Below are 24,782 nucleotides of genomic sequence, written 5' to 3'. Positions count from 1 at the left end.
AAAATTATTCTTAGAGAAGTATGGCTTCCCAGACACCAGTAAAATAAATGCACTTGTACTACTGAGTCACACTGTATTCAAATGAAATATACAGGTGCTGAGAGAATGGCTTTGACTCTACTTAGAATTTTTGACACTTGTACATATCCCATCCTCCCAAAAGAATATTACTGAACTTCAAGCAGCTGTGTCATTATAATGTCTAAGCAAAAATAATGATTTTTGGTGGCGATCTCTAAAAGTAGGGAAGGTTAAATAAACCTTCTGAGCACAAAGCCTTCACTTTCATAGTAAGGAGCACTAGTTAAAAGACTAGGGAATAGGTAAATTATTGCACCAAATGGCTGAGAATTAATCTCTGCTGACTAGCTGTAATCTAACGAGGCGTCTGTGTCCCAGGGAGCCTGCAGCATGTCCCTGGCGGTATGTGCAGTGTGTTGAGTCTGCATGGCACCCTTTGTCCTCGCTCACAGGCGGCCTTTCCCCTCATTGTCCATAATATCCTCATGCATCTGGGACGCGTGGAATGCATTCACACTAACAGACTGACCATTGTTTTCTCCCAGAAGCTTTGTTGAGCAAAGACTGCATCACAGTTACTGATAATTATATTGCTTAATTAATCAAGACAAAAAAAATTTGCAAATCACTGCCTGGTTGCCAAGCAGAGAGATAAAAAATGACAATACAAGCTGAAGCAATATAACAAAAGTAACTGCTATCTGATCAGAAATTCTTATATAATGAAGCTATTAATGCTAAATCGGTTAATGTTAACATTGCTCCAGGTGTCTCTACTTAGATGCAAACAAAAAGGCTAACATTATGGATATAAAAGGCCAAATGTTGCCATGGATTCTGTAACCTGATAGAGAGGACAGCCTTTTCATTTGATTAGGGAATGCAATTTAAATACCAGGGACTGAAGCCAAACAAACAGACTTTCCCTCCACAAGCCTCTTGCATTCGCCCTGGGGTCAGTGGTTGGTGAACAAAAGGTCAGCCACACTTGCCCTGGAAATGTCTGGATTAATTTTATTACATTGTAATGGTTGTTACTTTAAATATAGGATAACACTAAATTTCTAGTTGACCATTATTCTCTTCTTCCTTTAAGACTTTTAAAATTAAAATATTAAGAATGTGATTTGCTCAATTTATCTTGTCAGAATTTATGAGCAAATTTATAAAAGTAACATATTTTTAAAAGAAATTTTAAAAGGTATGTTAATATTTGTTTTCATGCATTATAAATGTACTATCTTTTATATATTATAGAAATAAAGTCAACATTTTTTAAAATATTAAGTGACATTTTAGAGAAGCAGGTTGAGAATGAACTAATAAAGCCAAATTAATCCATTATAAATATTAAAGAAACACATTTTTCAGTTATAAAAGCTACCAGATACTAAATTTATTGATTGTCTAATACTAAACTTTTCAGCTTAGTTTTTAAAATTAAAGTAGTGGTCTTTGTAGATAAGTAAAAATGTTATTAGCACTAAGAACATTTTCTTATAAAAAAGCAAAAACTTCACATACACAGAAACCTGAAGAAAAGATAATACATATACTTAACATGAGGCTTCCAGCCAAGATGGAGGAGTAGGTACACACACTGTGCCTTCTCACACAACCAAAATTAAGGACAACAACAATTTAGAAACAAAATAACAACTAGCACTGACAGAAAACTGAACTGTATGGAAGTCCAACAACCATTCATCCAGACCATTAAGAGGGGCAGAATTGGCAGAGAGGGGTCTCGGCAGGGAAAAGCTATGGCTAGTGACCTAGGCATGCAGGCGGAGGCTGGCAGACCCTGGGCTCCGGGTGGCAAGGAGCAGACCCAGTGAAGCGAGCAAGGTGGCTGGCCGGCCATGGTCCCATATTCATGTGCAGATAAACCAGGAAAAAACAGGCAGTGAGACAGACCAAGCAACCCAGGGCCCCAGCGCCAGGAAATAAAGCCTAAAAGCACCCATTGAAAACACCTGTGGGGGTTGAGGTGCCAGGAGAGACTCCCAGCCTCCTAGAACGTACACAAGTTCACCCATCTGGGAACCAGCACCAGAAGGGCCCAATTTGCTTGTGGGGAGTGGCAGAGGGAACCGAAATCTGAGAGAAAGCGGAGCAAGCACCACTGTTCCCTCTCTGACCCCGCCCCAATATACAGTGTCACAACCCAGCAACTGGGCGGGGGGGGGGGGGGGTGCCCTGCCCTGGTGAACACCTAAGGCTTCACCCCTCACCACATAACAGGTGTGACCAGACCAAAAAATAAAATGACCCAAATGGAAGAATAGATCAAAGCTCCAGTGCATATACAACTAAGCGACAAAGAGATAGCCAATCTATCAGATGCACAGTTGACAGCACTGGTGATCAGGATGCTCACAGAACTGGTTAATTTTGGTTGCAAATTAGATGAAAAAATGAAGGCTTCACTAAGTAAAATGAAGGAGAATGCACAGGGAACCACTAGTGATAGAAAGGAAACTGGAACTCAGATCAACAGAGTTGACCAGAAGGAAGAAACAAACAACCAAACAGAAAAGAATGAAGAAACAAGAATTCAAAAAAAAATGAGGAGAGGCTTAGGAACTTCCAGGACATCTTTAAACGTTCCAACATCCAAATATAGGGGTACCAAAAGGGGAAGAGGAAGAGCAACAAGTGGGAAACTTATTTGAACAAATAATAAAGGAGAACTTCCCCAGTCTGGCAAAGGAAATAGACTTCCAGGAAGTCCAGGAAGCTCACAGAGTCCCAAAGAAGTTGGATCCAAGGAGGAACACACCAAGGCACATCCTAATTACATTACCCAAGATTAAAATGAAGGAGAGAATCCTAGAAGTAGCAAGAGATAAGGAGACAGTCACCTACAAAGGAGTTCCCATCAGACTGTCAGCTGATTTCTCAAAAGACACTTTACAGGCAAGAAGGGGCTGGAAAGAAGTATTCCAAGTCATGAAGGGAAGGACCTGCATCCAAGATTGCTCTATCCAGCACAGCTTTCATTTAGAATGGAAGGGCAGATAGAGCACTTCTCATAAGGTCAAGTTGAAGGAGTTCATCATCATCAAGCCCTTATTATATGAAAGGTTAAAGGTACTTATCTAAGAAAAAGAAGATAAAAAATATGAACAGTGAAAGGACAGCAAACTCACAATTAATAACAACCACACCTAAAACAAAAACAAACTAAGCAAACAACTAGAACAGTAACAGAACCACAGAAATGGAGATCACATGGAGGGTTAGCAACAGGGGAGTGGGAGGAGGAGAGGGGGCAAAGGTACAGAGAATGAGGAGCATAGATGGTAGGTAGAAAATAGACAAGGGGGAAGGCAAGAATAGTATGGGAAATGTAGAAGCTAAAGAACTTATGACACATGGACATGAACTAAAGGCAGGGAATGTGGGTGGGAGGTGGTGTGCAGGGTGGTGGGAATGGGAAAGGGGGGGAATGGGACAACCGTAATAGTATAATCAATAAAATATATTTAAAAACTGAAAAACTATGGGCATCTTTGCTCCCTGAATAAAAAAGAGGGTTCCCTTTATGTCAGGTTTCTCATCAGCCAGAGTGGGACCATTCTGAATTCAGGAGTGACTGAATAATATATGTAGTCTGAAAAATAATCATGTTAAACTTAAGATTCATTATTTATTCTATTTTATGTTACTAAGTATAACAAAAAATAATGGCAATAATAATAATAACTAACACTTATATAGCTTTACTCAGTGCCAGGGACTGTTTAAAGCATCTTTCATTTCTTAGTTCATTTAATCCTTCTGACTTTAACACTTTAGATTATATATTCCAGAAAATTTTGGATACCTATTATTTAAAAGCTCAGAAGTAGAGAGTATTTAGAATGGTAACTTTAATTCCTTTAGGAGAATAATTTGGAATATAAACGATTATTTTTAATATGGAGCTTAAAAGACAGAAGTCATTTTTCAAAGGAGTGACTTTATACATTAAATGTTTAATTAAAACACTTATAAAACCCCTTCTATTAATAATTACAAAACAAAAACAAGTCACTATATAAAGCACAGTGAAACACCACTAAAGACATGGTAAGGATCAAAACTGCAGCAAATTTAGCACATGGCACATAACCACCAATTGTTCCAGCTATTCCCAAGATCAATACCAATTGACATGGCTGAATTGACTCTGTGGCAAGGTGCTTCAACTGTTAAAGGTCATTACATGGGCTGTGCTACAGAAGCCCAGCTTCTTCATGGATACGCCCATGATCCTTAAGAACTGAGCCCTGCTAGCAGCAGTTGGAGGCTGGAGAAGCAGTGCCTGTCCACTGTACAAGGTCGAATTCTACAGCCACAGCCATCCACAAAATGCCAGATGTGATATGGCATCCATTTAATTCTTATTATGAATTAAAATGCCCTGTTTAAAATTATAGTTTTTTTAAATTACGAAATTAAAAAAAAATTTTTTAAAGATTTTATTTATTTATCTTTAGAGAGGAAGGGAAGGAGAGGAGAGAAATATCAATGTATGGTTGCCTCTCGTGCACCCCCTGCTGGGAACTGGCCTGCAACCTAGGCATGTGCCTTGACTGGGAATCGAAACACGATACTCTGGTTCGCAGGCCCGCGCTTAATCCACTGAGCTACACCAGCCAGGGCTAAAATTTAAAATATTTGAGACATTTAAAAAATATTTTCAAAGAGGCTAAGTAATAAAATATGAAATTCTGTGCTCATGATGGATTCTTTGAAAATCCCAATTTATATTTAATTCCTATAGCATGTGTTATTCAGGTATCTGTAAGATACTTGTGACTTGGGAAAAAATCCCCTTTTATATATTTATATCATTGTTTTTTAATAACAGTGAATCACATGGCAAATGCTGTATGAATCAGTCAATAACGTGAAACTGTACCTCTGGTTTCTTCCTTATTGTGATAAAAAACATATGATTCTTTATTGGGTAAATAATGATTGAAACGTCTCCAAATGCAGTTGGGATGATACCCCTGCGGTAGTCCCTGGAGTGTTCAGACCAGACGATGTGGACCTCGTCATTCCCCAAGTGGCGGAGCTGCAATGGCAAATTGGCTCTTTATTAATCAGAGTAATAACAAGCAGTTTATTAGAGGTCATGGCTTATAAATTAAATTATAATACTCAGAGACAAAAATATTTTACTACCAAAAAAGGCTAAAATACCAATGTCCTCTATGAGGATTTGAAAGAACATAAAGGCATGAACACACAGCTCACCGTCCATGAAATACATTGGTATTAAGATGATGCACATAAGCATCACATTATGGCTGGATGTAGACAAGACCTTTTCAAGGAATTTTTTAAAGTTAAACTTTACTTCTGCATCAGAGCCTTATACTTTTTATTGCTGAGCATGTTTGTAAATAATTAATGACACGAGTACTTTATTCTGTATTATTTGTAGAGCTTCATAAGGCTTAGTTTAATGGTTATTAATAAAAAAGGAATATAAGAGAATGGAGCCATCATAACACAATTGTTACCAAATGCATAAAACTAGACTTGTGATAAACCTTTAAGAAATATGTTTAAAATTAGTTTTAAAAAACTAATAAATATTACTTAACTGTAATAAGAACACAAGTACCTAGTATTTAAAGAGTGCCTTACTGTATAGAAAGTATGTTCATACATAATTTTTTAATCTTTATATTATCTAACAAGGAGGCAATGGGGCTCAGGAATGCAAAGGCATGACCTACCCAAGGTGCATGAACAGTGGGTGGCAGAGTAGGCCTGGAAATCTTGGCTGGGCTCTTAATTCTGTGCCATTTCTACTTTGCATACCTATCTAAGCCTATACCAAAAGTCATTTGTGTTGTCATAGCTCAAATAGTTTAGTTCACTTGTTTATCATTTTATACATAGAGAGGCCAAAAAATTTAAAAACAAGTCAGAGCCTGTGGCCTTTCTGAGGAGACCTTTGTGAGTTCTAGGGCTGCTCTGTCAGATGCAAGGACACCTGCGATAAAACTCTTGACACAATGCCTACATGTCCTGGGCTCAAGAAAACAGCCTATGAAATCATCCGAGAAAGCCTGAAAGTGTGATTAAAAGAAACCAGGTTATAAAGATTAAAATGTTGGCCAAAACTGAAGTCCTAAAATCATAAAGGCTGATTGGTAAAAACGTCCTTTGACACCTACCAAAAATTTGAGATTTCAGTCCTCTCACACACTTGCTGAATACCACTTTCTACCACCATGAAAAGGCATTTCTTGCTTCTTAGATTAATTATTTAATAGATGAACCCTAAAAGTGACTAAGTTGAGAGGCATTCAAACGTTATCTCAAAGCTAATGTATTAGTTTTACCTTAAAATATTAAAAAAGGATGATTTGGAATACTCTTTATTTAAAATATAATAGTGTGAATATCATTCTCTTTATAAACTACTTGACCACAAAGGAAAAATCAGACATGATGATAACATAGCCTCCTTTCCCTTTATAAAATTACAAAGGAGGTTGGACTGTTATAATGCCTTCTTATTCTTCACTCTCATACTTCAGGGAACAAATATATAAGTTAAATTTTAATAAATAGATTTGTATCTGTACCTTTGCACCAAGTGTGGGTGCTGAGCACAAATCACAGTATCCAGAATAATGTAATGGTATCTACAAATTTCTAAATGCAAAATTATTCACTATATCTTTTATTTTCTCTTCTGTGCCCTGCCCCCACATATAAAGGATAAAAGGGTACCAGGCAATCCATTACATAAATAGTTAGGGAAAAAACAGTGGGTTCTCACAGTAACTGAATATCTCTTTTTCTCTATTTTCATCTTAGAGGCTAAAACTTAATTTTTCTTTTTCCTTTTTCATAAAACATTCAAGGACCTTACAACACACTCCTGAAATGCAATCCTTCTGGAGGGAAAACATGGTAGCCAGCATTGCCCAGCAGCACAATAAAGTCATTTTCAAAGGAAATATGAATAGTATCAAGTTGAAACTTAAAGAATTTAGAGCAGCAGAAGGTAATTGTGAGAGCTGGGGCTCCCGAGAACTCACACCTATACTTCTTATCCCACAAGGAGCCCAGCTTCCAGGTGGATTTGTGTCCTTTGATATAATGCTGGTACAATCATCTTAACAGAATCAACCCACCTACTGAATGTCTTTGAAATGTGGGGAAGCCACCTATTGTCAACAGGCTCTGTGTGACCTGTCCTGTCAATCCAGAAATATATGTTGCAAGGCATTAGCTCAGAAGTAACACAGTAATTATCGAAATTCTGCAGTTACTCTCCTTTTTCTAAATCAGGTTACTCAATTGTATAACCCAAGTAAGTCTTTCCTAATTTTGTTTGCAATTGTATTCTTAGGACTACAGTAAGGAAGAAAAGTATCATACCAAAGACTCATCTTCCCAGTGTGGCAATTCTGTTATTGAGGAAGAGCTACTTTTGTGTGATAATAACACAATATTCATCATCTCAAAGATGCTTTCAATGTCACGTGTCTCAGACCTCTGCACATATCACAGTTTAACTAGCTAACTCACAAAACTAAGAGGTAAGACCACAGGAATAATTGGCTGATAAATCTGGATCAAAGAGTAGAAACACACCCACTTCTGTCAATGACAATACAAGTAGGTAAAATGAATAAACTAACCTGGAAACTTCAGTGTTGCTCAATTTAAAGGGACTTCATATAGAGATGTCATTTTGTGAGTTTTGAAAATTTTGGATTAGAGGTCCTAAATCAGACATTCATCAATGAGTTCTGTGCACACACCCTAAGGTGATGTGACTGGTGTGTAATCTGGGAGGAGAATGAGGATTCTTGTCCTAGAATGGAGCTGTCATTCATACCAGCTACTACTTCAGCTGCACAACAGGCTCAGAACAAATGCTTAGTTCTTAAGTCTTAAGAAATCAAGCACATGTCCTGCCACTTCTCATCCTGACAGAGTTTTAAAGTCCCTCTGCCTGGGTCATTCTGCCTGCTGCTGCTAGGCAGCATACACTGGTGACACTGGTCATGGTGCACACCTAAAAGGCTGACCTCTTTTCTCGACTAATTGCATTACATCACCAGCTGGCTCCAGAAGGAGTCATCTGTTTGATTGAAGAATTCCTGCTCCTCAGTGGGCCTGACTGCTACTTTTACTAAGTAACAGGCAGGCCTGACATCCTCATTGTTCAGTTGACAGTGTGCCCATCCTAAAATCTAAGTTTTATTTGTAAATTAACCAAGAAACTTCCTGCCAGAACAGTGCTGCCTGGAGACTGATAATGTGGGCCTTTCATCCCTTTTCACTTTTACTGTATCACTGCCAATTTGTTTTTTTATGTGGCTAGCCAGCCTGAGGCTATAAAAGCCTTGTAAGACATAAGTGCAATTATATTCCTGGAGTCAAATGAATTGGACAAATCCAATAGCACAGCTCTGCCCTCACTCTGCAAACCCCTACAGCAGTTAGATTAGCTGTGAAAAATCTAATCTAGCTAGAGCTAACAAATTTCTGTAGTGAAGGATCAAGAGTTCAGTATGGGGTTGCAACCAAATTGCAGAATTGAAACACTGCCTCCGTGACAGGGGCACAAGAGAGCACGAAACACTTTAGAATTTTGCAGCTCATTTTTAAGCTGTTAAAAACAATTTAGTTAGAATAAGACAAGGAACTGTGGGCTGCTGTTACTGTGACTGATTTTTAGTCTAGCTGTGAGACATCCTAATAAAGACAGTTTGTCACTAATGATGTTAAATCTTGGAGTTGCAAAAGGTATCAGCTGAATTTTGATTATTACAGTAGGGAATCTTTCAGGCAGGCTAAGCCTTGGAACATTATTTATCACTTGACATTTTATCAAGTCTTTTCTCAAAAAAAACCAATCCTCCTTTCCTTAGGAAGTAATTTTTTAAAATAATTTATATATAAATCTGTCTTTTATTTATTTATTTTATTTATAATTTTTAAAAAATATATTTTATTGATTATACCATTACAGTTGTTCTATTCCCCCTCCTTCATTCGCCTCCACCCGCAAACTCCCTCCCCCACCATTCTCCCCCCCTTAGTTTATAACCACCTGTCTCAAGTTCTTTGGATTCTATATTTCCCCCACTATTCTCGCCCTCCCCCCATCTATTTTCTACCTACCATCTATGCTATTTTCTGTGCCTTCTCCCCCCTTCTCCCCCTCCCACCCCCCTATTTCTAACTCTCCATGTGTTCTTCATTTCTATGGTTTCACTCCTGATCTAGCTGTCCTCTTGGTTTGCTTTTGTTTTAGGTGTGGTTGTTAATAACTGTGTGTTTGCTGTCCTTTCACTGTTAATATTTTTCATCTTCTTTTTCTTATATAAGTCCCTTTAGCATTTCATATAATAAGGGCTTGGTGATGATGAACTCCTTGAACTTGACCTTATCTGAGAAGCACTTTATCTGTCCTTCCATTCTAAATGAAAGTTTTGCTGGATAAAGCAATCTTGGCTGTAGGTCTTTGGATTTCATGACTTGGAATACTTCTTTCCAGCCCCTTCTTGCCTGTAAGGTCTCTTTTGAGAAATCCGCTGACAGTCTGATGGGTACTCCTTTGTAGGTGACTGTCCCCTTATCCCTTGCTGCTTCTAGGATTCTCTCCTTCATTTTGGTCTTGGCTAATGTAATTATGATGTGCCTTGGTGTGTTCCTTCTTGGGTCCAACTTCTTTGGCACTCTCTGAGCTTCCTGGATTTCCTGGAAGTCTATTTCCTTTGCCAGACTGGGGAAGTTCTCCTTTATTATTTGTTCAAATACGTTTTCCACTCGTGGCTGTTTCTTTCCCCCTTCTGGTACCCCTATAATTCGGATGTTGGAACGTTTAAAGATGTCCTGGAGGTTCCTAAGCCTCTCCTCATTTTTTTGAATTCTCATTTCTTCATTCCTTTCTGGTGGGATGTTTTGTTCTTCCTTCTGGTCCATTCCATTGATTTGAGTCCCCGTTTCCTTTCCATCAAGTCACTATTGGTTTCCTGTGCATCTCCCTTCATTTCAATTAGTTTAGCCTTCATATGTTCCTCTAATTTGTGACTTTGTTCCTCTAATTTGTGACTATAATCTACCAGTTCTGTGAGCATCCTGATAAATAGTGTCTTGAATTGTGCTTCTGAGAGGCTGGCAATTTCTCGGTCGCTTAGAGTTATTGGCTCTGGGACTTTGAGTTCTTCTTGCGCCATCTTTCGGGTTGTTCGTGCCTGTTCCATAGCAGGATCAGAGCCCTAAAGTGTTCACTAGAACAGGGCAACTAAGTCGCTGGGTTGTGACGCTGTATGAGGGGGCGGGGTCAAAGAGGGACTATGGGGTCCTGTCCGCCACCTGCCGCCATGGCCCTCACCGGTGCCGCAGTTGCTGCCGTCACCGGGCCCACGCGTTTCGTCCCACTGCACGGGAGTGTGCCACAGCCATCAGCCCTCGCCCCCTGGGGTCTGCGTGGTCTGTCTCACTGTGCGCGAATATGCACCCGCGGTCTGCCCTGCACCCCAACTGGTTCCCGTCTGCCTGCGCGCCTGGGTCGGGGGCCCTGTCCTGCCCGACCCTGCTCGCTGCTGGCTCCGCTCCTCCTACTCTCCCCGTTAAACGGTTAGATGTAGTCGGACTTCCATATAATTCAATTTTCTGTCCTTTGGTTGTGTCTTTGTTTCTCTAAACCTTTGTTGTATTCAAACTTGGTTGTAGGAGAAGGCACAGTGTTTCCACCTATGCCTCCATCTTGGCGGAAGTCTCTAAATCTGTCTTTTAAACACTAAGTCTTTTCTCAAAAAAAAAAACCAATCCTCCTTTCATTAGGAAGTAATTTTTAAAAATAATTTATATATAAATCTGTCTTTTAATGAAATAGTGTTTGGTCACAAAATCATAGACTTTATGATTTTATGGTCATGGTGATACATTTGCAGAGTAGCAGCAATTACATGGTACTGCAAATGAAGTGAATGTGTAAGCCCTGCCTGAGATCTTGGCAATCTGAAATAGATTCTCTGAGGCCTGGGTCCCCTTTACTAAAAACACCACAACCAGGGCAGCCATCAAAATCTAAGACATGGAGGCAGTTCCTCCACATCTGTGGGAGCTGATGGCCAGTGAGAGGCAATGACAGCATGTGGGCCAAGAAGTGAAAGCCAATCATGCTTTGCACATCCTAGACAATTTGTCACTGTGAGAGTTGCCTGTGATTGGCCATGAACTGAATTCTGAGGTCTCATTAGCAGACTCACTGCCAGTCACCATGAATGTGGTCCAGAGATCTGAGATATAGTAGTGAAAAAGCAAAACTGAAGAGGAAAGAAATAAAGCATGCATAGTAAGGCCCATCAGCTAATATCAATCATCTGTCTAATGGGGCAAGGGAATAAAGGACTCAGTTAGACCAATGGGTGTGCAATGAGGAGAGCTAATGTTTAGAAATCTCACCAGGCATTGTGCTAAACAATTCTGTAGTTGTTATACATTTACTTCATAACAACCCTGTGACATAGGTTGTGATTTCAATCTCATTTAACAGATGGGCAAACTGAGGCACAGGCTGGTAAAGTAACTGGATAAACACTTGAGCCCAGATCTGTCTCTTTCCAGACTCCCTAGCCCTGGGGGCCAGCGTCTGTTTCCCAACCCAACTGGGCACTGTCCTTCCATCCGTGTAGGAACACAGTGGGTGTGAGGTAGGAATCCCAGGTTCTGCCACTCACTAGCAAACCAGCCAAAGTTGTTCTCATCTGGAAACTCACCAGAGTGGGTCAGGTTTTTGGCTTTCTCCCAAATGAAAATTCCTCTTCTATTAAGGTGTTCCTCACTTCTAACAGAATGTCACCTGAGGTGAACATCCAGCAGATTGAAAAGTACAGGGAATGTTCCCCTGTGGAAGAGGAGGGAGTTTCCTCAGGGGTGAAGAAGGTTTCCTTTGAATTCTAGAGAAAACTGCCCACAGGGCCAACTTGAAGGAGAACACAAGGTCAGTGCCAGAGGTGTGACAACTGGACAACAGCACACCTGCACTTATCATTTTGACAGATACTGCCAAATTTCCCCACAGCAAGCTTAAGAGGTACCTGCTTTCTTGGAGCTACACCAGTACAGTATCATTATATCTTATGACCTTTGCCAACTTGAGAGGTCAACACTGCTACTAACTATCAGTTAATAGTCATGTGATAGAAAATCCAAAAGTATTGACAGTTAAGATTCTTCCTTTTCCTAGCTCTTAATCTCAGGATTTAAGACTCAAATGAGTCATTGTTTTTCACATATTTCTTTATCTAGTTTGTGACATACTGGATATCTCAGATTAGCTACAACTGTAGTTTGGGTTGAGTGACACTGAGGTTGAATGCAGAGTTAACTTGGTTCAATGCATGTTATGCCATGGCCTTTGTTCAGTTCTCGGGGAGCCTCACCTACAAACCAGGGCCCCTTACCTTTTTGGTGAGTGAATCATCTGAGTCTGATGGCATCCGAGTGGAAACGTGGAAAATCACTTCCACAGTTGAGGTAGCATAGTAAGGAGCAGTCTGTCCTGTGCTGCCATTGCGCTGAAGTCCACCCATGAATCCGCAGTGGGTTGAGAGATCCACCTGATACAGGCCACAGAGAGGAAAATGAATCAGGGTTAAACAGCTGTTCTTATTCACTAAGCAGAAACGTGGATTTTCAAAATACCCAATTATGTTCATTTCTATAGCTTCTGATAAAAAGAAAATTAGACAAAATTCAAATACTAAAGAAACATTAACAATGAAAGTATTCCATAATCCTACCAATTATTAAAAATTAGCTGTATATTTTTCTAACTTTTCTCCTCCTGGACGTGTGTGTATGTATATATATGTAGGGGTATATTTATGTAGCTAGGTGTACACACACACACACACACACACATTTCTCTATTGATGGTTTTACAGAGTTTTCTGCTGGTCAAACCTGAGAAGCATTAAAAGCAGCGTTTCTACAGGATGTTGGGTCAAAGGGTACAGGTGTTTCAAAATATAACAGTCATTGCTAAACCACCTTTTAAAGAGGTTGTTCTAATTTACACCACTGCCAAAAGACTATGAGTCATATTCTTTTTAAGCTATGGTATGAATGTTTACTTCTTAGTGCCTGGATTTGTTTTTAAAATTTTCATAAACTAGTATTCTTTCAGTGAAGCAACTATTCAAGGACAATAAAAAAAACCCAAAAGAATCTCTTCTGTGCCAAATATAACCAATATATACACTGAATTACTTTTCTGACCTTTTGTTAAACTCTAGTGAAGAAATCATTTTTTCAAAAACCTGTTAAGTATTTTGCATGACAAAGATATAACCTTATTAGTAAAAAGAACAATTATTTGTTAGAAGTGTAACAATTCTTTTACCAAGACCTATTTGACCTTTTGGAAAGTACATTGTCTTGACCTTGAAGTACTAATACCCTGTCTCCACCTCCATATCAGTCCCCTTGTTAACCTCAACTCTCAGAAACAAGTCTTTCTTGTACACCCAGAGAGTTTCTCACATCATAAATAACCAAGAAACCAAAACAAAAGTAGTAAGAATAAAAATTATTTCAGATATGCTGATTTTCCTTTTAATTACTCTGAATTCTTTTAGATTCTGGGAATATATTTTTGGATTGTGTTTCTGGAGACAGACATATGCATATGCATGTATATGTAAAATGTATATATTTCTGTCTGTCAGAGTATCATTTAGTTAAAAAAACAAAAAGAACATATTTTTTTTCATTATTTGTCATCCTGGGACCTATCCTAGAAAAACAGGTTGAAAGCTAAACCATCATGGCTACTATACTCTATTTGCATTCCAACTTTTGACTTCAGTCAATTATTTCTTCATCTTTTCACCCATCACGTCATTGATTTCTTCTCTGTTCTCCATAATGTAGCCAAAGCCACTGCTTCTCTGCCCATATTTGCCTTCTCTTAACTACAAACTGTCTATGGCTGGGTGAACTGATGTAAGCTGATCTGACCTGATCTGACTATTCATTCAGTTCTGATAAAGAGCAAATGAAATAATGTTAAAAGGAAAGCTAAGGGGAAAATAAAAGTTCATGTATGAAGTACTAAAAACCGAATAGAAGATGTTAAATTCAATACATTCTTTAACTCCAGAACTCTACTCATGCTACAGGTGAATGTAAAGAACATATGTAAAAACACAGGTAATCAATCAGGTAATTGATTACCTGTACAAACAGGTAATATAATTTACACATATCTTCAAATACTGCTGGTCAACAAATACCTATTAAATGAAATGAATTACCTCCCATCCAAGTCCAGCAACAAACTCTTCATACGCTTGGCTTCCTTTGTCATTGGAGAGGATTGAGCACTTGTCTTCTTGACCTTCAGCAATGTAAAACACTGCAATTTTATGCGTTTCACGGCTATAAAAATTTAAAGGAGAATTCTTATATATAAAATTCTACTTTACTACTACCACCAGCATGACTTCTACTATAGAGCTTACATTTACTAAGAAATTACTAGGGGGCCCTGGCTGGTATGGCTCAGCGGATCGAGCGCGGGCCTGCAAACTAGACGATCGCGGTTCGAATTCTGGTCAGGGCGCATGCCTGGGTTGTGGGCCAGTTTCCAGGGGGGACACATGAGGGGCAACCATACATTGATGTTTCTCTCCCTCTCTCCTTCACTTCCCTTCCCCTNAGGAGAATTCTTATATATAAAATTTTACTTTACTACTACCACCAGCATGACTTCTACTATAGAGCTTACATTTACTAAGAAATTACTAGGGGGCCCTGGCTGGTGTGGCTCAGCGGATAGAGCGCGGGCCTGCAAACTAGACGATCGCGGTTCGAATTCTGGTCAGGGCGCATGCCTGGGTTGTGGGCCAGTTTCCAGGGGGGACACATGAGGGGCAACCATACATTGATGTTTCTCTCCCTCTCTCCTTCACTTCCCTTCCCCTCTAAAGACAAATAAATAAAATCTTTAAAAAAAAGAAATTACTAGGGGTCAGTCACTATTCTAGAAAGGTTCCACACATGATCTCATTTACTCTTTGCAATTACCCTAATGAGGTAAACATTATCATCATCACCTCCATGTAGAGATGGATAAAAGGAGACACAGAAGGTTTTTAAAAAGCACATATATCAAGCTGCAGACTGGGAATTGAAGCAGGGAAGTCTAGTTCTTGAGATCACTCTCTAAAGACATATGGCATACTCAACAGAATGTTACAACACATTGACAAGTTCTCTCTACTTTTGGCAGAAAATATCTTTGAAAGCATTTCAAACAGACATCAATTGTTAATATATCCATGTTCCTACCCATATTTCATTATTTCTAAACTTTGAGTTAGGGATACTGGATAGTTCTATGACTGGAACTATAGAACATGCCTCACAAAACTTTATGAAAAACAGAAACTTCTTCCAAGGAGAACACCTTAGATACTTTCTTTGAGAGGGGGTATACCCACTTTGTGCTCTGAATCTGACAGTGCCTGATAGGGCGAATAGCTGTGGAGGAAAACCTCTTTGGCCATATAGACCCTTCATCCACTTTTTCCATGATGGGTTTTGGTCATGTTACTGTTAAAACTAGTAAACATAATATGTGCCTTGAGGAAAGGTGCCCAGTTAAATCTCTGGTGAACTGACCAGAGATATGATGATATATTTAAATGTGTTAGTGACCAATTTTTACAAATTATACTCTAAAGTGTCAAAATAACTGGACCTATACCAAGCAATCTGGTAATAGTTTAGAAATGAAAATAATGGTTCTCATTGAAACAGAGGTTTAATCAAGAATCATTCATTCCACAGTCTCATCATTCAAGAGTTTTATCTTACTCTAGTTTTTATCTTCTAAAATTTGAATCACCACTTCTATAGTAGTTCCATCCCTCTCCTTATGTATGCACTGCATTCTGAAAAATCTCATAGAAAAAAACTATTAAGTGCATAAACAATATGAAAATGTTTCTGTTGTCTGTTTAATATCTCAACATTGTAATCATGTTATAGACATCCATATTGGTGGAATTTGGGCTTCATATTTTATTTTCAAGCACATTCTCAAGCATGTCCTTCTGAAGTTTGTTTTTGGTTGTTTTACTAATTAGCAGACTAAGTTAAAATTCAACCAAAAAGTCATATAAATAAATGGAGGAGAGTATTCTATTTATCCAGATAGCTTATTCATTTCTACCCCTACAGTTTACATGTAATAAATATACAAGGCAAACCACAAAATTTTATAAAAAATTACAAAACTTGATATCTGAATACATAAGCAGAGAACATTAACTGTTACTATTTTTGTATAAAAATGAGAAGCTACTGTATTCTATTTTGTAACAGTTATTTCAATATTTATGAACACTTTACTGTATAAAATATACATAACATACAGCTCTCCATTTGAACCATTTTTTAGTGTGAACACTTTAATACTATACACTTCTATAAATGAGTTATTTAATGGTGGTTTAACATTCCATTATATTAATATATTACATACCAAATCCTCATTCTAGGACATTTAGGTTGCTTCCATTTTTAGAGAGATTTTCTCATTGTCTTTGATTTGTCTTTAAAATAAATTCATAGCAATGGGATCTTGAACATTGCCCATTTGTAAGGCTTTTGATGTGCACCGCCCTGCTGCCAATGGAGAAGGCGGACAATCTGAACACCCTAACTGGTGTGGCACGAGCACATTCTTAGGGGTGCCTCTCTTGATGAGAACAGGTGTTATGAAGAGAGGTGAGTTTTGGGGGGATGGATCCCCGGGACTCAGTGCTTTATTATGGACCTTGTGCTCCCAGACTGTCAGTAAACTTGTCCTCATGCAGTATGAAGTTCTGAAGGTGACACCATTTAGTCCCTGAGTTACAGGCAGGGTATACATGCAGCCTAGAATATAATTGCCTTATTCTTAGAGATATAATAATTTGGAGGCTCAGATGATACTAGAGACCATAAACATGACCTAAAAGACTGTCACTTTCACCAAAGAAGAAAAAAGCATAGTTACTTAATTTCTTTTGGCAGCTCTCTCTCTATATTTAAAAGTACTCAGTATTTAATTCTTCTCTATTCTATATACTTTGCATACATGAAAACAATCTTAGGTTTATCTGAAATGTTTTTGTTTATTCTCCTTAAAGTCCAAACTTTTTACATTGTAGCTGCTCACAGATCCTTGAGTCCTCATTAACCAAATGTGGGAGCATAAGGGAGCTAGGCCCCAATAACTGCCTGCCTGATATAGGTGTGAGGAAAGGTGACCTTTAGCTGTGAACACTAATCAAATTTCACATCCTCCAAAATGTTAGCACCACAGAGAGCATGCATGGATGCAGAAGCTGTTGTTTGGCTTTATGAGAACCAGGCTTTTGAAATGATAATTAGCAATATCAACAGTACTTCATATCCATAAGCTGCAGGACCTATGCATGGAGGAGCAGGTAATTCAGGAATACACATACACAATATCAACCATTTCCTCTTCTTCATTAGAATGCATTTTTCTTTCTTATTACAAATAGACCAGAATAGCTAGCTCAATTTCCCAATGCTGTCACATTAAAAAGCCAGAGAAGAAACAATTTTAACTTTCACCTTATTATGTGGTGACAAGAAGCATTAATATTTAAAAGGGGAAACTCACTGCAATCTGTATGTAGAGAAATCACACTATTTACATCTTTGCCAACTTCACAGTATATAAAGGATATAAATGATTGCAAGACAGTCTCTACTTTTCCTAAGTACATGCTATGCAAGAATTATGCTTTGACAGCAGAGAGAGAAACTGGTAACAGAAATAAATAGAAACATTTGAATTGTAAGTTGAAGAACAAGGTATGCTACCTGCTAATTGACCAATATATGACACAGTCTATATTTCTCATAGCTGAAGAGTGCTGAATTATTTCCACTTAATAAAAATAAAAAAACCTTAACAACACCCTTTACCATAAAGTTAGTTGATACTTTTTTTATGTCAAGAAGGCACCAGGAGTTGGGGTTTTAAGTGGAAAACAGAGGAGTTGGGGTTTTAATCAAGGGGCGGAGGCTTTGCCAGTCAGCTCTCCAAAACTGTATTTTATTGCAATAGCACCCCAAGGAGCTAATTCAATTGTACCTCATGCAACTAAAATTCAGTAACACTCACAATTACAAGATACCAATGTATTCACTTAATACTAAGAAGCATGAAGTAATTCAGCATACGCATATGCTTGAAAAGCAGGGTTTGGAACCCAAGTGACTGCTTATTTAATACTGGTGGACAAGAGGGAGAGGACAATGAATCCCTAAGTCCTTCAGAAAAAATCCATCACAATATTTCCAAGATAATTCAGCATGTATTTCTCTAGAGAAAAAGAAGCACAACAACAATTGGGAAACTGAATATAATGAAGGGCAACATGAGGAATAACGGCTTCAGGTTTTTCAAGTCTAATGAGAGATCTAATGATATTCTTAAAGAGAATAAAAGAGGAACAAAAAATATTTTTAAATACATATTTTAAAAACTAAAGATTAAGATTTAATCTTTAGTTTAAGATTTAATCTTTGTTTAAGATTTTTGAGTAGCTGTTATGTACCAAGTATTATATTTATTTCACTGTGATGTTTTTTGGAAGCACTCATGTCCCAAAATCAAAACCTGGTTGTGAGCTATTTTTAGAACTGTGTCTAAGATTGTTTGAAAAAGTGGGAGAACTGAGATTTTACCAGCTTTGGAAAATGAGGCTTACTATTAGGAGGTTACCAATGACAACAAACTGATTTTATCCTTGCCCACACTGCAGAGCAGAAACTGCAGAATACCAGTGCATCAACATACAGCATGGGGTAAGAAGTCAGACTCACTTGCTTCAAGCAACACAATGTGAGAGCATGGGAAAGACATTTGGTCTAGCTAAGGCTCTCTTCCAGATGATTGCAGAGATTAAATGAGAATAAATGGCCACTGGCTACCACACGAAAAGCACGGATTAGGTAGGAGTGCCAATCTCTTCTTAGTGTAAGCAAGTATGTAAGCTTATTCCTCAAGGGTAAAAATACCAAAAGAATGATGTGCAAATGTCACTAGATTCAGTGTTACAGAACTACCCTTGGGTGTTTCTGTAGGTATAGTAATTCCTGCAGCCATTATCTGTCATCTAATACAGTAGTCCCCGACCTTTTTTTGGAACCAGAGACCAGTTTTGTGAAAGACAATTTTTCCAAGGACTGGAGGCTGGGGGTTGAGGTAATAATCTGTATTTGCAGCTGTTCCTCAGGGTTAGCATCACTGACTCAGGTCCACCTCAGATCATCAGGCATTAGATTGTCATAAGGAGCACACAACCTAGATTTCACAGTTCACAGTATGGTTCAGGCTCCTATGAGAATCTAATGCCATTGCTGATCTGACAGGAGGCAGAACTCAGTTGGTCATGGGAGTGATGGGGAGCAGCTGTAAACAGAGATGAAGCTTTGCTTGCTCGCAGCCCACCACTCACCTCCTGCTGTGTGTGGCCTGGTTCTTAACAGGCCACGGACCAATACTGGTCCATGGCCTGGGGTTGGAGACCCCTGATCTAAGACACACAAAGACAGACGGGACTAAAGCGGTGTCATAAACTTTCACATACCACTGACGGGAGTCTAGATTTTTTAGCTCTCTCAATAATTTAGAATTTTTCTTCAACAGATGAAAATTCTTCCTATAAAGAAAAAGGGATGGAAGAATAGTCATGTAATCGCAGACCAATTTTTCCATTTCTAGTCAATCAATTAACAAACTTCCCTATCATCCATCCATTCACCCATCTACCCATTTGAGCATAAACAAAAGATTTGTAATCACAGCCACAGAATGAACTCTAGTCTTACAACACTCAAAGGAAGCAAAATTCCACTGTATTCCATTGCAATCTAGTGACACTGGATGGCTCTATGGTGAGTGTATGACTTGTGTAGTTGTGCCTGTTTTTTCACTGTTGGCTCTACTAATAATCTCTTTCCCCTACCTCTGTCCTTAAACACTCTACTCCATTGTCAGGGTCCAGCTCATGTCCACCCGCTTCCACAAAGTCTTCTCCATTGAATCACACTTTCCATTGGACTTAACTATTCCTCTTGAACTCCTGTGTCATGCCACCTTTAACTGGAAAATGTATGATGCCCTTTAAAATATATACCAGATGTTTGGAATCAATCTGTGCATCAGTATAACATAGTTTCTAGCTTTAATTTAGCAGCAGAATGTTGTAAAAAAGACAAATTTCCCTTTCTATACTCTTCTTCCCCAACTCCAACTTGATAAAGAACAATGATCACACAAAAATAACAACAAAATAGTTAAAGGACTAGGGTGAACTGTTACCTTCTGTCCCAGGAATTCATTCCCAACTCATCAAGCAACAACCTGCAAAAATAAAAAGGTCCCTGGGGTTCCATTGGTGAGGGCTGCTCCTGACTGGGGACTCTCAGGGCCGAATCAGAGTTACTCCTCTGAACATATTCATCTTCTTGTGCGTTCTGGTGCAAAATGACCTCGATGATTTCCTTCTCTTGGTCATAGTTCATTCCATGTGGGGGTGGGGAAGGCTCATTTAGATTTAGCTGTGATGGTAAAAGACATTCAGGACTAGTGTGGCCAATATTTTCAAGTAATTTGTCAAGGACATCATCTCCCTCCTCAGTCTGAGAAAAATCTCTCTGAGGTCCACACATTTGATGATGCCAGCTTGAAATCAGAAATGAAGGATTTCTGCTGCTGGGTGTTAAGCAGCCTTCTAAATGTCCATATAAAACCTTCCCATCCCAGCAGTACTTTCCCGAGATGTCCCTCACAATTACTCTCACGTCTGAGAGGGTGCCCACTGGTGAGATGCCTGCCAGTCCTCCTGTGGGTGTCTGAAGGTAGGAGATGAGGGTGCTATCATTAAGTACAAATAGCTGCAGGTTTGGACTCCTGAACACCTCAGAGGAGAGCTCAGAAGCTTCCACAGGTGTGTTGTCGTGATTCTCGCTGACCAGGCTGTGCAACACAGCCGGGCCCCCATGGAGGGGGAAGTGTCCCAGGTGGTTCACCAGGTGGGCCATCACCATTTTGGCAGTCAGAGGGATCAGCTCCAAACTTCGTCTCTTCCTCTCTGTGAACAGCAGTAAAGAAACACAAAGAGGCAGTCGATAATGAAGATTAATACTCAACACCACCAAATTTCAATTCGTAATTACAATATTGTTTTTTTAAAAGTCTGGGAATCTTTTTCACCTATTTTCTAACATATTCTATGTAAAAAAGAAGCACAATTTAAATAGACTGCTAAAAGAATCAACTTACATGAAGATTTCACTATAAAAGGAAAATGGAAAAATTTGTATGTACATCAATAAACAAGAGAAAGGTCCTTGTTGTTAAAGAGGTATGGCTTGGGAACTCTAGGAAGTCAGAATCTGCAATTGAAAAGTATGGCAGAGCTAGACAGCTGGAGGATGCAGGTTGGGGGCAGGTGGAAGCTGGGCCATAGAAGTTACCTCGCTCCTTTCAGTGGGGTGAAGGCAGACAATGATAAGGAAATGAATCCAGCCTGTGATTGCTTAAAAATAGTTTACAGTTGTGAGTATGCAAAACACAGAGTTTGTTCTTATATTATTTATTAATTATTGCATTATTTTCTGCATAAAGAACTGCAAAACTACTTGTGCCCACCCTCTGTGTTTTGCAATTTACTTTAAAGTCACTGTGATAGCACTGGGTTCCCTGTGGGTATGCTCTCTGAACTCTCCACACAGCTTCCATCCCCAGTTTCCCCTCAGGCATCTCCACAACAATCTACTCCTGCCCTTGCTGGAACCCCAGAAAGGGAGGAAGAGAGAGAGAAACAGAGAGACAGAAAACATCAATGTGAGAGGGAGACACTGATCACTTGCTTTTTGTATACCCCCTCCCCCCTTATCAGGGTATGAACCCAAAACCCAGTTCTGTAACCTCAAATTTTGAGGTCAGGTTGTGGGCTGGATTGTTTTTTCCTGAGGACCATTTCCCTGTCTTGCAGACTATTGCTAGCCTCATAATATGAATTTTGAGCTGTTTTTTTAAAAAATATTTTATTCATTTATCTTTAGAGGAGAAGGAAAGGAGAGAGGAAGAGAAACATCAATGTATGGTTGCTTCTTGTGCATCTCCTGCTGGGAACTGGCCTCCAACCCAGGAATGTGCCCTGACTGGGAATCGAACCGTGATTGTCTGGTTCACAGGCCTGTGCTCAATCCACTGAGCTACACCAGCCAGGGCTTTGAACTGTTATTCTATGGTTTTTAAAATAGTTTGAAGAGGAAACCCACCAACAAAGGAACCACCAACAGATAACAATGGAAAAAGGTGAAGGAGGGAATGGAAGCCACATTAATCTCAACCCAGGACCGATCTGGAAATACAACTAAATGGTGGAGAAATAATCCAGAACAAACAACTGAATAACAACAAGAGAGAAGCCTCAAAACAACGTACAGACAGAAGAACCAGCTTCAACACAACCTGTCCACACCTGCGCAACAGAATACAAGGCATAGTGGATGAAGTGATCCTCAGTTAACCAGCTGAAGGGAAGGACCCACCAGAGAAAGATCCAACAACAATCAAAACCCAAAGACATACAGAGAACCAACATAAACAACAATCCAAGGCCAGCAAGCTCAAGAGATCAAGGAGACGGCACTACTGAATCTCACATGTCTCCTACCATAGAAGTTCACACCATAAACCCAGGGAGTAAAAACAGATCAATTTAAAAAGCAGAGGCTAAAGAGTTGGAAGCAACCTAAATGCCCATCGGTCGATGACTGGATCAAAAAACTATGGTACATTTACACAATGGAATTCTATGCTGCAGAAAGGAAGAAGGAGCTCCTACCCTTTGCAACATCATGGATGGAGCTGGAAAGCATTATACTGAGCGAAATAAGCCAGGCAGTGAAAGACAAATACCATATGATATCACCTTTAACAGGAATGTAAACAACCAAACAAACAAGCAAGCAAAATGTAATCAAAGACACTGAAATACAGAACGTGCTGACAGGGTCCAGGGGGTAGAGGGGAGAGAAGCACAGAGTAAAAGGGGATGGACTCACATGAATAAGTATGAAGGACACATGGACAATAACTAAGACGGGGGGCGGAGATGGGAGGGGGTTGGGGAGCACTGGGGGGTGCAGGGCTGGGAATACAAGAAAGAAAACTGTACTTGAACAAAAGTTAAATAAATAAATAAAATAAAAATAAAAAGCAGAGGCTAATAAGAAGAGTCTTACAAACAATGGAAAGACAAAGAAACAATCTCCAAATGAAAGGAAAGGGGAAGCCTCAGAAAGAATGCTAAATAAAATGGTGGCAAGTCAACTATCAGATATTGAGTTCAAAGAAATGGTTACAGGGAAGTTCAAAGAGCTCACAGAGAATTACCAAAAACTACAGGGAAACTACAATGAACTCACTGTAAACTATATCAACATGAAAAAGGAAATAGAAACTATAAACAAGGGCCAAGAGGAAATGAAGAATACATTTTCTGAACTGAAGAACACAGTAGAAGGCATCAACAGCAGGCCCAATGAAGTGGAGGATCAAATCAGTGAGCTGGAAGAAAAAAGGTAGAACCAAAGTAGAAAAAACCAAGGTAGAAAAAAACACCCCAAAAAAGCAAGAAAAGGAAGAGGCTCAGAAAGAACAAATGGGTTAAGAGAAATGCAGGACAACATGTAACATAACAATATCTGTATAAGAGGGACACTAGAAGGAGAAGAAAAGCAATAAAGGGCAGAAAACATGTTTGAAAAGTAATGAGGGAAAACTTCTCTAATTCGATGAGAGAAAAAGTCACACAAATCCAGGAAATATAGAGAGGCTCAATCAAAAGGAATCCAAAAAGGCCCACTTCAAGACACATCATAACTAAAATGGAAAAATTGCAAGACAAAGAGAGAACCTTAAAGGCAGCAAGAGAGAAACATGAAGTAACATAAAAGGGAGCCCCGATAAGGTTAGCAGCTTACTTCTCAATGGAAATGCTCCAAGCCAAAGGGCAATGGCAAGAAATATTCCAAGTAATGAAAGCCAGAGACCTGCAACCAAGGCTACTTTACCCAGCAAGGTGCGCAATTAAAATGGAAGACCATCTAAGGAGCTTCCCAGACAAAAGAAGCCTCAAAGAATATACCTCCTCCAAACCAGCTCAGCAAAAGATGCTAAAGGGTCTGCTTTAAGAAGAGGAAGAGAAACAGAGAAAGAGAGAGGAACACAGGTATGGAAAAATGGTAATGAATAAGTAGCTAACAATAATAACCTTAAACATAAATGCATTAAATGCCCCAATCAAAAGACACAGAATAGCTGAATGAATAAGAAATCATGAATTGCACATATACTGCCTACAAATAACCCACCTCAGAACAAAAGACTCACACAGACTGAAAGTGAAGGACTGGAAACAAATATTCCAAGCAAATGGACAGGGGAAAAAAGCCAGGGTAGCAATACTCACATCAGACAAAATAGACTTCAAAAAAGAGCCATAAAGAGAGACCCAGAAGGTCACTTCATAATACTTAAGGAAAGAATCCATCAATAAGATATAAACATTGTAAATATATATGTACCAAACATAGGAGTACCCCAAAACAAAGAAAATCTTGGAGGACGTCAAGACAGATATTGATAGCAGCACAATTATAGTAGGGGA

At 39.1% G+C, this 24,782-nt stretch overlaps 1 protein-coding gene across 4 annotated transcripts in view; it reads right to left on the bottom strand.

Annotated features, from left to right (window-relative positions):
• RALGAPA2 (Ral GTPase activating protein catalytic subunit alpha 2) overlaps window positions 1-24,782 on the bottom strand; it is a 381,676-nt gene that overhangs the window by 113,483 nt on the left and 243,411 nt on the right. For all 4 annotated transcript variants that reach the window (XM_037057016.1, XM_037057018.1, XM_037057015.1 and 1 more), the window contains 5 exons: window positions 20,420-21,191; window positions 19,686-19,757; window positions 14,322-14,445; window positions 12,468-12,623; window positions 4,931-5,089 (listed from right to left, as the gene is read on the bottom strand). In XM_037057016.1, the coding sequence (XP_036912911.1) occupies window positions 4,931-5,089; window positions 12,468-12,623; window positions 14,322-14,445; window positions 19,686-19,757; window positions 20,420-21,191 (1,283 nt within the window). The remainder of the gene's footprint in view (window positions 1-4,930; window positions 5,090-12,467; window positions 12,624-14,321; window positions 14,446-19,685; window positions 19,758-20,419; window positions 21,192-24,782) is intronic.

The sequence above is a fragment of the Sturnira hondurensis genome, unplaced genomic scaffold, assembly GCF_014824575.4.
Source record: "Sturnira hondurensis isolate 20B ecotype Veracruz unplaced genomic scaffold, ASM1482457v3 Scaffold0009244, whole genome shotgun sequence".
NCBI classification, from domain to species: Eukaryota; Metazoa; Chordata; class Mammalia; order Chiroptera; family Phyllostomidae; genus Sturnira; species Sturnira hondurensis.
Note: the sequence above shows the minus strand (reverse complement) of the source record. Positions and strands in the feature narration are given on the sequence as shown.